This window comes from Egretta garzetta, unplaced genomic scaffold (genome assembly GCF_000687185.1).
Source record: "Egretta garzetta isolate BGI_Z169 unplaced genomic scaffold, ASM68718v1 scaffold43, whole genome shotgun sequence".
Taxonomy (NCBI): domain Eukaryota; kingdom Metazoa; phylum Chordata; class Aves; order Pelecaniformes; family Ardeidae; genus Egretta; species Egretta garzetta.
Genome location: NW_009259047.1, coordinates 1,486,467 through 1,500,939, shown reverse-complemented (window position 1 = coordinate 1,500,939; position 14,473 = coordinate 1,486,467). Strand labels below are relative to the sequence as shown.

Sequence of the window (14,473 nt, the reverse complement as noted above, 5' to 3'; positions counted from 1 at the left end):
TGTGGTTGAGTTTCCAGAAGATGGCAAAGACACTGTATGGCTTGTATCCCGGCAGCTACTTTTCAGCAGGGAAGGAGGATTATCTGAACTAGTATGGCTTGAGGTTCCCTTGACACTCAGTTTCCTGCTCAGCTCTGGCAGCTTTTTCATTTTCATGGAAAGCTTCCTCACAGTCCTGGGAGATTTAATTCTATCAGGGAAAGGCCAGTTGATTGATCCGCTTTTTTTCAGAGGACTGGGACTTGGAGGAGAAACCTCTGTCGAGGGGATATCAGTCTTGTGTGCAAGTACAACTCCAGACCCTTTAGAAGAAAAGAGAAGGAATAATAATTTTCAAACCGCTTAGTAACTGCAGTTCTCTGCAACAAAAAAAAAAAAATTACATCTTGAACTAGGGGAAAACACATTGATTTGTCAAAACTTGATAAACACAATTCATTCAGACAACCATCGTTCATTCATCAGTCAGATGTTCATGAGCATTCAGAAAGCTGTGCTCTGCTGACTTGTTGAGCCAAATTTGGCAGTTCATAGTCAAAAGCAAGATTTGTTCTGCTTTATGGAGATGAAAGGGCCAGAAAATCCATACAAACAAACGAGCTATCTCACCCGCTGCATTCAGCTCGATCCATTTGTGCTGGATCCCCCATACAAGCAGACATGGCTGCATTCCTAGGGCACAGGTGCAACGAAACCAGTCGTAAATGGGAAAACCCTGGAATATGGCAAATGCACCCTTGCCTACGAAGCAGTTAGCTATGTAGCCAACACATCAGCGTTGCTGACTTCACTTAGGTCTCAAGGAAAGACACTGGTTTCTATGCAGAATACAACTATACTCTTGTGCATGCCCCTCCATTACCCTAAAGAACCCTAAATGCCTCCTGTGTAGACGCAGGCAGTCTCTCACACCTTTTCTTCCACTTCTCTCAGCTCCTCCCTTCCGCCACAGGACGGAGAAGGAAGAACGCAACAAGGATTTATTCCTTCCAAAAGCTGCATCCTGCACTGCCTCATTGCTGCCAGCAACTTTCCATCTTTCCTGGCATAACCATCCCATGACAGGGCTTAAAGTTATGCAGTTCCCAAGTGATGTCCTAGTGGGAAATCATCCACCTTTCAAGGTACCAAAAAAAAGAAAAAAAAAACCCAAAACAAACCCATCATAAGATCAGGCACTGATGCTAAAGAGAGAAAAAGAAAAAAAAAAAAAAACCACTCCCTCAATTTAGCAGTAAAAGACAACTAAGGAACACGGTCAGACATAAGCCAGCACTGCACACAGTCAGGAACCTGCGGTTCACCTCATGCTCCAATACTCGAGGAAATCCAAATACCAAGTTTAGCTCAAGCTTTTCTCACTTTCACCAGCATGAGGCAGTAATGACTGTAGGAAAGGCAATGAATTTACATGAGTTAATGAAGCATGCAAGAGGGGAACTGAGGCCAGAACGATAGATATTAATAAGATTACATGAGCACTTTCACTTAGAGTCACTTTTCTATCCCTTGAGAAGCCAATAGCATCTCTTGCTAGCAATAACCACCCCATTCACTCATCACTGCAAATTCCAGCAGCTCCCAACAGGACTCAGGGAGCCTCGCCTGTGCAGCCCAAGCTCACTAACCCTGCGTGCTGCAATTAGCCCGAGCATCCCGAACACCTACACCCATCCTTCCCCCCCCTTGCTAGCCAGGGAAAGGGAGAGTCTATTCACAGCATACAAAGAGAAAGAAAGAAAGAAAGAAAGAAAGAAAGAAGCGTTGTTTTCACAAGGTACTCCGCAAATCATGCTTTACAGAGGTTTCTCTTACGGATCTCTCAAAGGCTTACTGCTTGAATTCCAAACTAATCGCTTCAAGTCCAAACCACCATACAGCTAGTGATTTTTACAAGTCCCCTGTTCATCCAAATTAATTTTCACCATTTAACTATAACTTACTTTTTATACTCCACTTAGCTTAAACAGTTAAATCAGGCGATCTGGTCTTTGACCAAGGTGATTTGTTGTGGGTTTGGGTTCCCCCCCGCCCCAAAAAAAAAAACCCCACAACCCTACAAAGGCTAGTTTTAGTCCCAACAGAAGTTTGGCTTTAATAACTTTTGCAGACAGTTGCTTAAAAGAGTACCTTTATAAAAGATAGATTCAGTTATGAAGAATAATGCATAGGATTTGTTTTCCGGAGCGACAGAGGAAAATTCATTTAGCCCTGCATCTCATGGAAGTAGCTCCCTCGCAGGGGAAGGGCTATTTCTAGCATGCCTGCTGTGCTTTTCTGGCAAGCAGCTAGTTAGAAATGTGGGGTTTGATAAAAGCGGACAAAGCCTTCCCTTGTACTGCAAATCACGGCGCAGTCCCACTGGTGGGCTGGCCTGGAACGCTCTATAGCCATCGGTGCCACGCTCCAGCCCGCTAACATTAATCTTCCCTTTCTGTCAAAAGACTCTGGCACGGGCTCAGAAAAGCAGGCCAGCAAATTAAACTCCCCCCTCCAGCTCATTAAAACTGAAGAGTCAATCTAACACTCTGACTTTTACAAGTCCGACTTCTGCTGCGTTCAGCACCTAACAGTTAAATTGAAATCTGCGGCTGGAAGAAACTTAACAGTGGAGCATTATGCAGGATGGTATTCCCATCAGCATTGAGCCACATGTTGTTCCACTAAAGCCAGCAATGTGCTGAGGTATGCACGCAATTTTAAAGAGTGTACATGACACAGCTCTGAACAAGCTTGCAAGAGGAGCTGCAGCATGGCCCAGGAACGCTTCTCTTCCCAGCCTGCCCATCTGATACAGCTTTCTCGTATGGGTGCCAGGGGAGCTGGGCTGCACCTCGCTCCTTTTAGCAAGTTACACGGCTGTCCCTGTCCCCACTCACGCTGCCACCACACATCCCATCTGACCAGTTAAACTTTAAAAATATCCTTAGGGAAGGATGGTAGGAGGAGATGAAACATAAGAGGCACCTGTTGCATAAATGACTACCAAGGCAGCAAGGGGATGGTCGGTTTGATGTGATGCAGCTGACTATACATATATGTGTGTGCATATATATAAATTAATTTGGGTTTTACAGTGAGAACAATAAATCACTGGAACCACCTCCCCAAGGACATGGTAGAGTCCCCATCACTGGAGGTTTTCAAGATGGAACTGGGCAAGGTGCTAGGTAATCTCATCTAGGCTCCCCTTCCCACCAAAGGGTGGACCAGATGATCTTTCAAGGTCCTTTCCAACCTGGGTTGTTCAATATTATACTTATGGAATAATCTCCCCAGGGAAAGTGATTGACTCCACCACATTGGACACTTTTAAGACTCAGCTGGACGGGGTGCTGGGCCATCTTGTCTAGACTGCGCTCTTACCTAGGAAGGTTGGACTACATGATCCTCGAGGTCCCTTCCAACCTAGGATTCTACGATTATGCTTTCTGGAAGCTTTAGCAGTATGAGTAAGACAGGGGGGAAAAAAAAAAAAAGCTTCTGAAGGACAACACAATCCAAGTCAAAGTGACTTGACACTGTAAGTGACTGCTTCCATCAGCTATTTGTTCAGCGTGACTGGTAAAGCCACCTTTTACTTTGCTCAGCGGTACGCCTGCATGAAGGGATAAAACGTTTTCATGACCAAAGAGATGCAACTGGAGAGACGCAAACAGCCCATGGGAATACAGCACTTCACAAACCCAGGCCCCCTCTCCCACCCCACCCAGCCAGCTGGCCACGGGGCAACCGCTACTGTCCCCTCGGTCGAGCAGGGGACCGCCGACAGACCCTACCCCTACACAACCCTGCCCCAAGGCACGGGGGGGCTCAAACTACCCTAAGCACTTACAGCACAGCCCCTGCCAGACGCAGGCAGTGATTTAGCAGAGTAAAAATGCTTGTCTGACCCTGCTTAACACTGTTCACGTGTGCTCGGGCACATATACCGCTGTCACGCCGACTGCCAACAGCACATGCTGTTTTACAGGCACATTTGATTACCCTATTCTACACATAACATTCCTCGTCGCTTAAGGTAGGGTTTCTGAGTTATTTTAAAGTTCATCAGAAAACCTGTGATTTATTTTAGGGACGACGAGCTGAGGTGAATGAGTAAGTCAGAAAACTCTCAGTTCCTTATTACAGCAAGCTATTGAAATAGCAAATGGCCATTCTCAGAGCTAACAGAAATGCTGAGTTCCGACTAAATTAAAGGTAATTTAATTTTTCCTACCATTCTCCTGACATACTTAATAAGCACACCACATCTAACACTGAAAGCATCTCTTCAGAATAATAATGTTACTATTGAAGCTCTAACCCATTTCATTTTAAGAGAAAAAAAATACAGCTTACAACAAGGGGTTATAACTTGCAAAAGCAAAGTTTCCCTTCTGCCTAGATTTTTCATCCTTTTTATTTTTAGATCAACCCAATGACTTACTGAGAAAATGTATTAAAAATGAAAAAGCGGCAAGTCAAAACAGAAAAGCCCAAATATCTCCAAATTGTTCTTGTAGCAAGTGATGGGGGAGAGAAAAAGGGCTACTGTTTTTCTGTGCTATATGCTACAAGAAATACTGATCTGGATACCCAGCTGACAGAAACAGGACAGCTCTACTGATGACAGAGGCTGTGAATTTACTCAGGCACAGGCCCATTACGTTTTTTCATCCTCAGATAGTTCCAGACCTGTTTTGATAGAAAACTTCAGAGTAGAACTGCAAATGCCACTAAGAGAAGAACTTGTCCTATATCAAATTCAAGCAACTTCAATTAAAATGTAAGGAAAGCGTCACCTCCATCTACATCAGCAACAGGGAAAAAAAATCCTTAAAAAAACCTGAAAAGAACCTTTAAAAATTGGGATAGAATGGAATTATTGCTATGTAACATCTTAATCATCCAAATAAATGGAACAATCGCCTCTTAACGTGAAAAAAAAAAAAAAAAAAAAAAAAAAAGCCTTTTCACCCCTATAAAAATTACTATTTTGACCAACGCAGCCTCAGAGTTCCATCCCACATAATGCTTCAGAGTCAAGGAACGGAGAAATTATGAGGAGGGTAAAAAAAATCTCCAAGAACAGTAGTTTGTTTTCTTCAAATATTATGCATACTGACATCAATTAAAGTTGTGTCAAACCCATCAAACCAGGAATCCTTTTTACGGGAGCAAACGATATACACCAAATTGCTTTAAATAGTCCATTAATTAAAATGGGAAGCGATTCCAGGGTAACCTCCCGAGGCTGCGCGGATGCCGCGAGGCGAAGGGGCTGCTCTGCAGCACGGCGGCAATCCCCGGAGCATCCTCAACAGCCGTACCTCGTTAGAGGGAGGAACAAGCACGTGGTAAGAGCACTTCAGCTCTCTGACCACACTGAGGGAGTTCGATATCTACAAACAAGCATGAGTTTGTTGCAGATAATTTAAACATTAGTGATTCCGCGATGCACGTAAACCACAGTCGGCTCTATTCAGGCGCTGCCGTCGCAGCAAGACGCAGGCGGCAGCACCGCGGCTGATGCCAAGCGCTGTCCGTTTGGGCTGCTCTCATGAAGATTTCCTCCCCTCGGTGTGTCTTTCACAGCATGGAAAGCAGCTTTGCCTCCATTTCCCCAGTCGGAGGAGACAAACACTTACTCAGCACAAATCAGAGACTGAAAAAGGCAGCAGCTATTTTAAATTAACTGCTTCCACTCCACAGCTGCCACGTCCTTTCGCCTCTTTCACCAGCAGGTCTTCATGGCCTTGTCACCCCATGGATCAAAGACACACACGTGAATAAGCCCTTGACCTTCAAAAGCACATGCACGAACTCCCCCAAAGCCCACCAACAAACTCGCCTCAGCTCTGCAGGAGACAGAGGGAGCAGAGGGACCTTTCTAACACATACCAAACCATTTTGGTATCTCAAGCATTACGCAAATATTTCATAGAATCATAGAATCATCTAGGTTGGAAAAGACCTTTAAGATCATCACGTCCAACCATTAACCTAGCACTGCCTCATGAAACCAAAGCTCCTTGCACATGGAAAACAGTTAAAACACAAAGCATCTTCCACCTGGGGAAAAAAAAAATAAAAATTAAGCCAACAGTATTTGCAACATGTGGAAGGGAATTGGTAGATAAGATTTGCTGCTCAATATACTCTATGTATATTGCTGGAAGCTTATTTGCAACATCTAAGCATGCAAAATATTTGCCTGCATTGGCCCCAAAAGATGTATTTGGAAACCAGGATAGCGGTCATGGTCTAAGTAGAGCAAGAGCACTCTAATGTGACTTAAGCCAAGCTCCAGTTGGCATGTATTGGGGTTAAGTGGGAATATATGGTATCAACCTTCACTTCCTACGACTTCAAAAAGAAATCTGTTTACAGGGATTCCTAACAGGGTTTTTCCATCCAGACAGTTAACATGCATACATTTTCAGGAGCAAAAGCACAGTCCAGATCAAGTGCAAGTCCTACCAGGATGCCTCTGAGATGCAGACACATGTGAGATGATTCCACTGATGAGGTGGACACTAATCCCAACAGTAATCCTCCCCAAAAGCAAAAATATTACAAATTCTTCAGAAGGCACTATTCAGAGCTCCACGATGTAAATCTGTCTCAGGAGCCGACATTATAAAGGGCTGTTTTTCTTCGACACTTTGCAGGTGATACACACACCACAGAGTTCAATCCTAAAGATTTTTTCATGTTGCATTTGTAACAAAAAATATTCCTGTTTTCCAGTCACAACTATTTGGCCTGTGCAAGGAGCCATCAAATTAAAAACAGCCTCCAGGGGCCTTTCCACTTAAAACTTTCTCCCACAGACCTAAGAGCACGAGCTGGTTTCTACATTACTAACTCAGAACCAAATGATCTTCTTATCTTTTGTGTACTTGTTATAAACAAAATATATTCCTTATTTTCCCAAGCTCTGCTAAAGGGGCACCTTATTTTTGATCAGTTTCTTTTTAAAAGCCAGCATGGCTAGAATTATTCACTAGGGAATTACCTGACAAATCCTATTAACATAAGTGGCATTTACTGTAGAAAGTAACCAGATTAACAGCAGGAACTAACAGTGTAAATTAAGACTATGGGGCAAATTAGCACCTCTACAGCTACGATCTATTTTATTGATATCATTTACAAAAAATATCTATTTGCTGCTGTGTTTGAAAAGACTCCCAATAACTGAATTCTATCATTTATTTCTTCTTAATCTTCTAATAAAGACTCTCCAAAAAGAAATAGAAAAAAATCCACAGCCATTTTCTCTCTACAAAGTTGGAAATCCAAATAAGGCAGCAACATTGACAGTTCTAAAGGTAAAGTTGATTCCATCATCCAAAGAAGAAAACAGTAAATGACAAAATGAACAACTATATATTTTGTCAGCTTTTATAGCGCCCTACTTTTTTCTGTCTATGCTTCTCAAAATCTAATACTTCAGACTCTAATGCTAACCAGTACTGACATGCATAAAATCATATCAATAAGAAAGGTAAGCAGACTTTTCCACAAAGCAGTAATTGCTTATTTGTCAGGAGTTACTGCTTCACGTACCCAGCTCTCTAAGAACACAGACGTCTATTTCATAGCAGCTGTATAATTCAAACAAGGTCCTAACACAAATAAAGTTAAATTGGCCACGTTGCCCTTCATGCAGTAATTTTGCATGGATGAGCTGTCATTTTAAATTTGACTGAAAAATAACTGTAGACACCTTAACTGGATTAAAAAGAAGAACTAAGCCACTTCTCCATAATAAAGCCAATTACTGAGCAGCAGGGATCCACTTCATCATCAATTAATCTATTCAATGTGATCACTATTCAATACATGCAAAAGGAGAGCTGCATTTAAAGTACCTTAATTAACTCAATGCATAACAAACCAATCAGGGGTAATTCACAACACTTTTCCCCTGGTTTCACGAGACACTTTAAATGGGCAATTTTGCTTTCAGAAATAAATGGTTTTTCAGTATGAAACCAATTTTGACTTTTTTCTTCTTACATAAAGGGATTTTTTTTAAAGAAACGTTGTTTTTTTTAAAGAAGTAGTCACCTATATATTGAGAGATTAACTACCTGAATGGGGGTCAGAGAGTTTGCAGTACACACACATGGCTTTCCTAAATCACCACACCTGCTGACCTCTCCAGGCGCCTAGAGCTCCAACAACAGCAAAAATCTACCTAAGAACATGATATTTCATCTGTCTTGCAAGCAAATACAACTGGGCTAAGTATTTAAGGCAGCTATAAAGTGAGCTATTTCTAAATAAACGCCCAGTAACTTTAACACACTTTGCAACTAAAAATATGCTTGCATCTGCAGCATTTCCACAAAAAAAGAACAAAATGTGAGCTCCCAGAAGACAAGACACAAGTGTTTTTTCTTCCGCTGTTTATAGCGGTTGCTTTGGTGCCTTTGCAAACAAACCCCGTTCCCAGAAGCAAGCTCCGCACTGGGAATCCAGGCACAGCAGCTCCCGGCACGCAGTGTCGTGGGGCCAGAAGCCTTCCAGGACAGCGAGGCTGGACAAGGGCAACCCAGATTGGGGTCTCCTCTGGAGGGCAATGCACACTTGGGCTCCGATGCTGGTGTGCCAGGTCCTCTCTGCTGAGCTGGGCAGAAATACAGGCTCTTAAATGTCAGTGCAAAGAAAGTGTGAACTTTCTCCATAGGGGAACCTGGAATTCCATCTCCTGAACTTTACACTAAGCTCCTAGCGCTCAACAGGATAACAGAATTAAGGTCATGATAATGTAAGACACATCACTAATTAAAAATAATACTTTTTGGAAAGGGTTGGGGGAGTTTCTACTTACTTTTATTTGGTGTGGTTTTATTTCTGTTTGGGCTTTTTTAATAGACTGGGAAAAATCTTTACTAAGAAGCTGAATTCACCCACTAATGGAATTATGGAAATGAGACTATCAAACACTCAGCCAAAGATAACAAGGAACAAAGAGGCTGGCTTCTGAAAGCAAAAACCACTCCTCTCCAGTCTATTAGATTAGTCTGAGACAGTCAACAAGACAGCAATTACAGAAAGCAACGTGATGAATAGCATTTATATGGTCTTCCAAAAAGTCTTTATTAAAAAGTCCCAGACAGCAAGTTAAAGAAACTTCTGCAGACATTAAGTAGCTTCAAGGCTGGAATCCAACGCCAGGGTTAGACACGAGCTAACAAAGGAAACCCAGGGTGTCCTCACATTACCAGGCTTTAGCAAGCTCGCTTTGTAAAACCTGCGTCTTCAGCAAGGTGGGGGCCAAAGAACAGAGAGGACAACCACACCTGGACACACCACGAACAAACTGATGGAGAAACCACTGGGCAGCTCTACATGTAGTAGGTATCAGTCTCACAATTTGAGTCATATTTTATGAACCTGCCATGCATTTCCACAGGAAATTTGCTTGATAAAGATAAAAGGAGGGAAAAGAGAGATGTAAGAAGGGTTTGTTATTCCTCTAAAGGAAAACAGAGGACATAACACTTTCATGTTATGCCTTATGAGGCGTGGCTGAGGGCACTGGGGGTGTTCAGCCTGGAGAAGAGGCGGCTGAGGGGAGCCCTCATCACTCCCTACAACTGCCTGAGAGGAGGGGGGAGCTGGGGTGGGTTGGGCTCTGCTTCCAGGTAAAGGGCAGTGGGACGAGAGGAAATGGCCTCAAGTTGCACAGGTTTAGGTTGGACATTAGGAAAAATTTCTTCACCAAAAGGGTTATCAGGCCTGGAACAGGGAAGCGGTTGAGTCCCCAACCTGGGTTTTTTTATTATTTTTAAATACTTGGAGGTATTTAAAAGCCATGTAGCTGTGGTGCTTAGGGACAGGGTTTAGTGGTAGGATGGCAGGGTTAGGTTAACGGTTGGACTTGATGATCTTAAAGGTCTTTTCCAACCTAAACAATTCCTCTTACCTGTTGAAGGGCACTTAAAGGCAGGATTGTCCTCTACTGCTGGCACGCTAGGAGCCTTGCAGGCAAACCTCTGTCGGTGCTGCTGCACGTGCTCCCCGGGATGCACTGCATCGGCCTGACTCATTTCTCTGGGCTGAGCTGTCCGACTGTCCCCCACGCTCTCCATGGTGCGTGGGGGACCCTCGCAGGGACCTGTGGCCATCCCCAAGTCACACCCAGGGGAGGATTTGTACCGAGACACCGGGGAGCCCACAGCAACAGGGCTATTCACAGTGGAAGGGCGGACCCTCAGCAAGTCGGGCTCATCGTCTTCAGGGATTGGGTTGTACCATATTTCTCCTTCATCATCTGCATCGTTATCCTCACCGAAGTCCAAAGCAGCGCTCCTTGGGCTTGCGATGCTTGGCAGGGCACCAAGAGGAGCGCAGCTTCGCGCGGGGTGCTCCCGCCCCACTGGTGACGTGGAAAGAACCCGCGGCACCACAGGTTCAGGCAGCAGGATGGGAGATTTGGGTACTGGGATAACAGGCCCATGTGTTTCTTTACAGGTGCTTTCTTCTTCCAGAGGAGGAGGAGGAGGAGGAGGTCGGTGCGTGCTCTGCTGCAGCCAGCTGCGTTTCTTAGAAACAGTAATGCTGTTCACCTGCGGCCTGTGCTCGGGGACCTCGCTGGCCTGGGGGAACCTGGGCTCCTTCCTGCTCCTCGAAGCTATGTAAACATTTTCGATTAAATCTGTTCCCAGAGAGAAAGGCAAAAAGAGAGGGAAAGACAAACATTTAGAATATTGGTTTGCTTCTGACAGATGAACACATATGCTCTTGTTTGACATTTGCATTAGACCTCACCCGAAAGGACAAAAGATAAGTTGATGTGACCATAAAATTAGATTTCAGCCTGTCAAATCAGAATGTGCACATAATTAATAAAGAGTCAGGCTTGTTGGGCTGTATTTTTAACACCATGTAATTTAGATAAATGGCAGTGAGATAGCCCTCCTGAAAGGTCATGCATACTTAGACAGAAATGGCTGCTTTTTGTTCAGGTACAATCAGTTTGGGAAGTTGCTATGAGGTATTTTCACAGTTTAGTTATGCCAATGAAGAAACAGACCCTGGTTTTACCATAATGTATAGCTTAAAGGGCTACAAAAACCCCCACGTAGACTCACTTCCAGATTTGGATAGAAGATAAAGGTCAGGATGTGTCTTGCACAAAAAAACCTCCAGGACGGACTGTCCTTACCCGCTTCATCCTATAACTAAGACAGAAGCATCCCCTGATTTGTGGGGAATAAAATGAAACACCACCACAAAAGGAAGGAAGGAGGAAGAAACGCAGAAGAGTTTTTAAACATCTCGTTACACAACAAAAAATCCAGGTAACACCTAATCAAATTCCACTGACTGCTCCCAAAACTTGACACAATTACTTCAAAGCAACGGCCAAACATTTAATTAGGCATCACAAAAGCCACTGGCACTTGAGCCCCTTGTCAGAGCATGCCCAAGCCGCCCGCTCCGCAGCGGTGCCATACCCCCCGGCAGGCTGCAGGGCACCGCACCGCGCATCCCACCCGGAGGGGGGGCACCACGAAAGGAGCGAGCGCCTCACCCCCGAGCAAGCACCCATCCCTTCGCTAGGACTGGAAGGAAAGCTGCAAATCCATCTAAATTAAAAACAAGGAACGGAGGTCAGGTAACCCTCACGCTCCTCCATGGATGAGGACAACCCAGAGAGGGTTTGCTCAACCCTGAATGGGGATAACGGGGTTCTCAGAGAACAGACAACCTGGTTTTGTGCGAAGCCCTCTGCAATTGGAAATTCCAGATGGGAGCAGCTATTTGATGTTGCTTGAACATTATTCTCAGCAAAAAATTATTTACACACCAATAACGGATGTTAAAACACGGACACCTCTCTGGAGGACTCAAGGAGCAGCTCTGTAAATCCAGCTATGTTTGCTGTAGACAGGGAGACGGGAAAAAGACCGTCACTTGAACACCTTCCCTTTGAGCCTCTTCTTAGGTTTGCACATTAATGACAGAAGAGATCCTTGATAAGATCTGAAACACCACCATTTCATGCCATGAAAGATTCATCATTTGGTGATTAAAAAAAAAAAAAGTGAGGTTTACTTCTTTAGCTAAACTGCAATATCAACACTGTGATTTGAAGAACTACCTTGATTCAGAGAATTAACAAAATTAACCATGCTCATTTTGAAGCCTGTGCACAGTCCTCTGCTGAAATGCTTCGCTACACTGGGGCCCACGTCGGGCAATTAACAGAATCTGAGGAAAACGTGAAAGCAGGGCTGAGGACGCAGACCTCTGGCAAAGTTTGAGTGATTTGGCAGCAGCCCTATGCCTTCCCCCACCCCCAGCCTGGAAATGTAAGCTCGCCATTGTAAAGGTTCCCCTTTGCACAATTTCACCACTATTTCAAGCAAGAACTAAGCAAAAGGACGGGGAACTAATCTGCCGTGGGCTATGCCCACGTTTCCAAGAAGTCACTTTGCATCAGGGACTTCTTGGGCGGGCATCCTCCTGCCGGAGACAACTACCTCAAAGCCCAAGGAGCGGTCCCTGCTCCAGAGATATAAATAGATGGAGCATCCGAGAGCTGTATTTCCACAAACGAAAAACATCCGCTACCTCCTGTTTCACTGAAGGAATGCAGTCCCTTCCGCACTGGTTAAGGCAGCCTACAATTCCCAAAACAGCGGGCTCCCGAGAAGTGTAGCGTGCCTAAATATACACCCAGCGACACATCTGGCATCGGCCTCCGGCTGCCCTTCGCTCCCAAGCAGGCGCAAATGCACAGAGCAAACTCAACTCTGTTTGCAACATCCACCCGGGTATCTTGATAGCAGCCCATCCGCAAAAGCTTACTGCAGAAGCATTAATAATCCAGTACCTCCAGCGTACTCCAAAAACCCTACTGCTTGCGGAGGCACATCGCCCACCACACGGATCCAAAGCTACCCCTTCCCCATCTCCGAGTGAGCCAACGTGCTGCCGGAGGTCACCGACTGTAAATGTTCACTGACTCTCCTCCAAACAGTACGCTTACACGTAAATCTTCCAGCTGCAGTTTTTGCAACGGAGAGCAGCATTTGCGAGCGCTCCTTCCCCTTCATTCGAGCTTGGCCCTGATCCTGAAAGCCCTTCTGCCTGTGTTTATTTTAGTGGCAAACTGTTTCAGATGCAAGTATCTGCACAACCACGGGTTCAGTGGAACACAGCAGGTTTTAATCGTCGTTAGCTGTTATAGTAACGATTCAGATTTAAGTAAATACAAAGCTTTCAGAGATACACAGGTCAGATACACGCTTTTTGTTCTAGAGCAAAGGTTCACGCAGAAGAACGCTGCCTACTCCCTATTAGTACTTTAATATATTCTAAAAATATATATTAAACCTCCACACAAACACAAAACAAGACAATGGTTCCTTCCCAAAAGGCTTCAGTATGGTGTGAATAACAAAAAAAAAAAAAATAAAAAAAAAAAATCTCCTGCTCCCTTCACCTTCCACTCTATTGACAAAAAACTAAATAAATCCCTATTTAAGGTTAAAATATTATGGCACCAACACGTTATTCTCAGAACTTCAGCTCAACTGAGGCCAAAATTGATATTCTGTGGATTACACTGGCATACAAAGTATTTCAATGTGATACTGTGCATTGCTTTTCAGTTTGTAACAAAGAGGGGAACAGCTTTTTCCATCCTCTCCGTATATGGATCAAAACAATTCACAGTTCTTCTGGTCGTAATAGCAGCTATTTAAACACATTTTCTTTCACCAAGTTTCCTAGTAAAACTATGAAATATAATAATTCTGTATTTAAATGGAACAACGGCAAGACTAAAAATGGATTTCTAAGCTTCCAAGTGCACCTTCAAAAAAAAAAAACAAAACCACCAAGCAGCACACAAAAGCTGAAGAATGACAGATAAGAAAACATGCAGGGATTCACGTAAAGAAGTGGTCTAAATTCAAGAACCTCTTTGTTTCCATTGGGAATTTGTATTCCCAAGAAGAGCAATTACAGATGTGAGGATGTTACCGTTCGGGACCAATTCAAGACCTAAATTTAGATCTGCTGAAGTGCCCGATCTCTGCCCACAACAGATCTGAAGGTCACACAAGATCTGGAAAGAATAAACTTTTCCAAACGTGAGTAAATAAATCGCTCAGTTCGGCTGCATAGCGGCAGCTCCATCTAAAACCCTATCGGCTTGAGGGCTCTGCTTTTGTTTACTCACAGTTTATATAAGCCGGCAACCACCAGCGAAAATAAAGCTGGCTTTTAAACGGCGGACGGCGGGCTTAAAGCACCCCGTGAAGGGGGAACCAGCACGGAGCCCTCGTCCCTCCCGCCGCGTTCTGCTTCGGCAGCCCACAGGTCCCGCGCCTTGAAAACAACCAGGCAGGGGCTGCGGTAACGAACCTCGCGGCTCTGCAGAGAGAATTCCCATCTTTCAGAAACGGGGGAAACTGATTTTTTTAGGTTTTGTTTTGGGTTTGGTTTTTTTTTTTTTTTTTTT

General features: G+C 44.2%; 1 protein-coding gene across 1 annotated transcript in view; it reads right to left on the bottom strand.

Moving 5' to 3' along the window:
• Positions 1-14,473, bottom strand: part of SYDE2 (synapse defective Rho GTPase homolog 2) — a 35,494-nt gene that overhangs the window by 17,141 nt on the left and 3,880 nt on the right. The window contains 2 exon segments of the mRNA XM_035890661.1: positions 11-302; positions 9,923-10,654. Coding sequence (XP_035746554.1) covers positions 11-302; positions 9,923-10,654 — 1,024 coding nt within the window.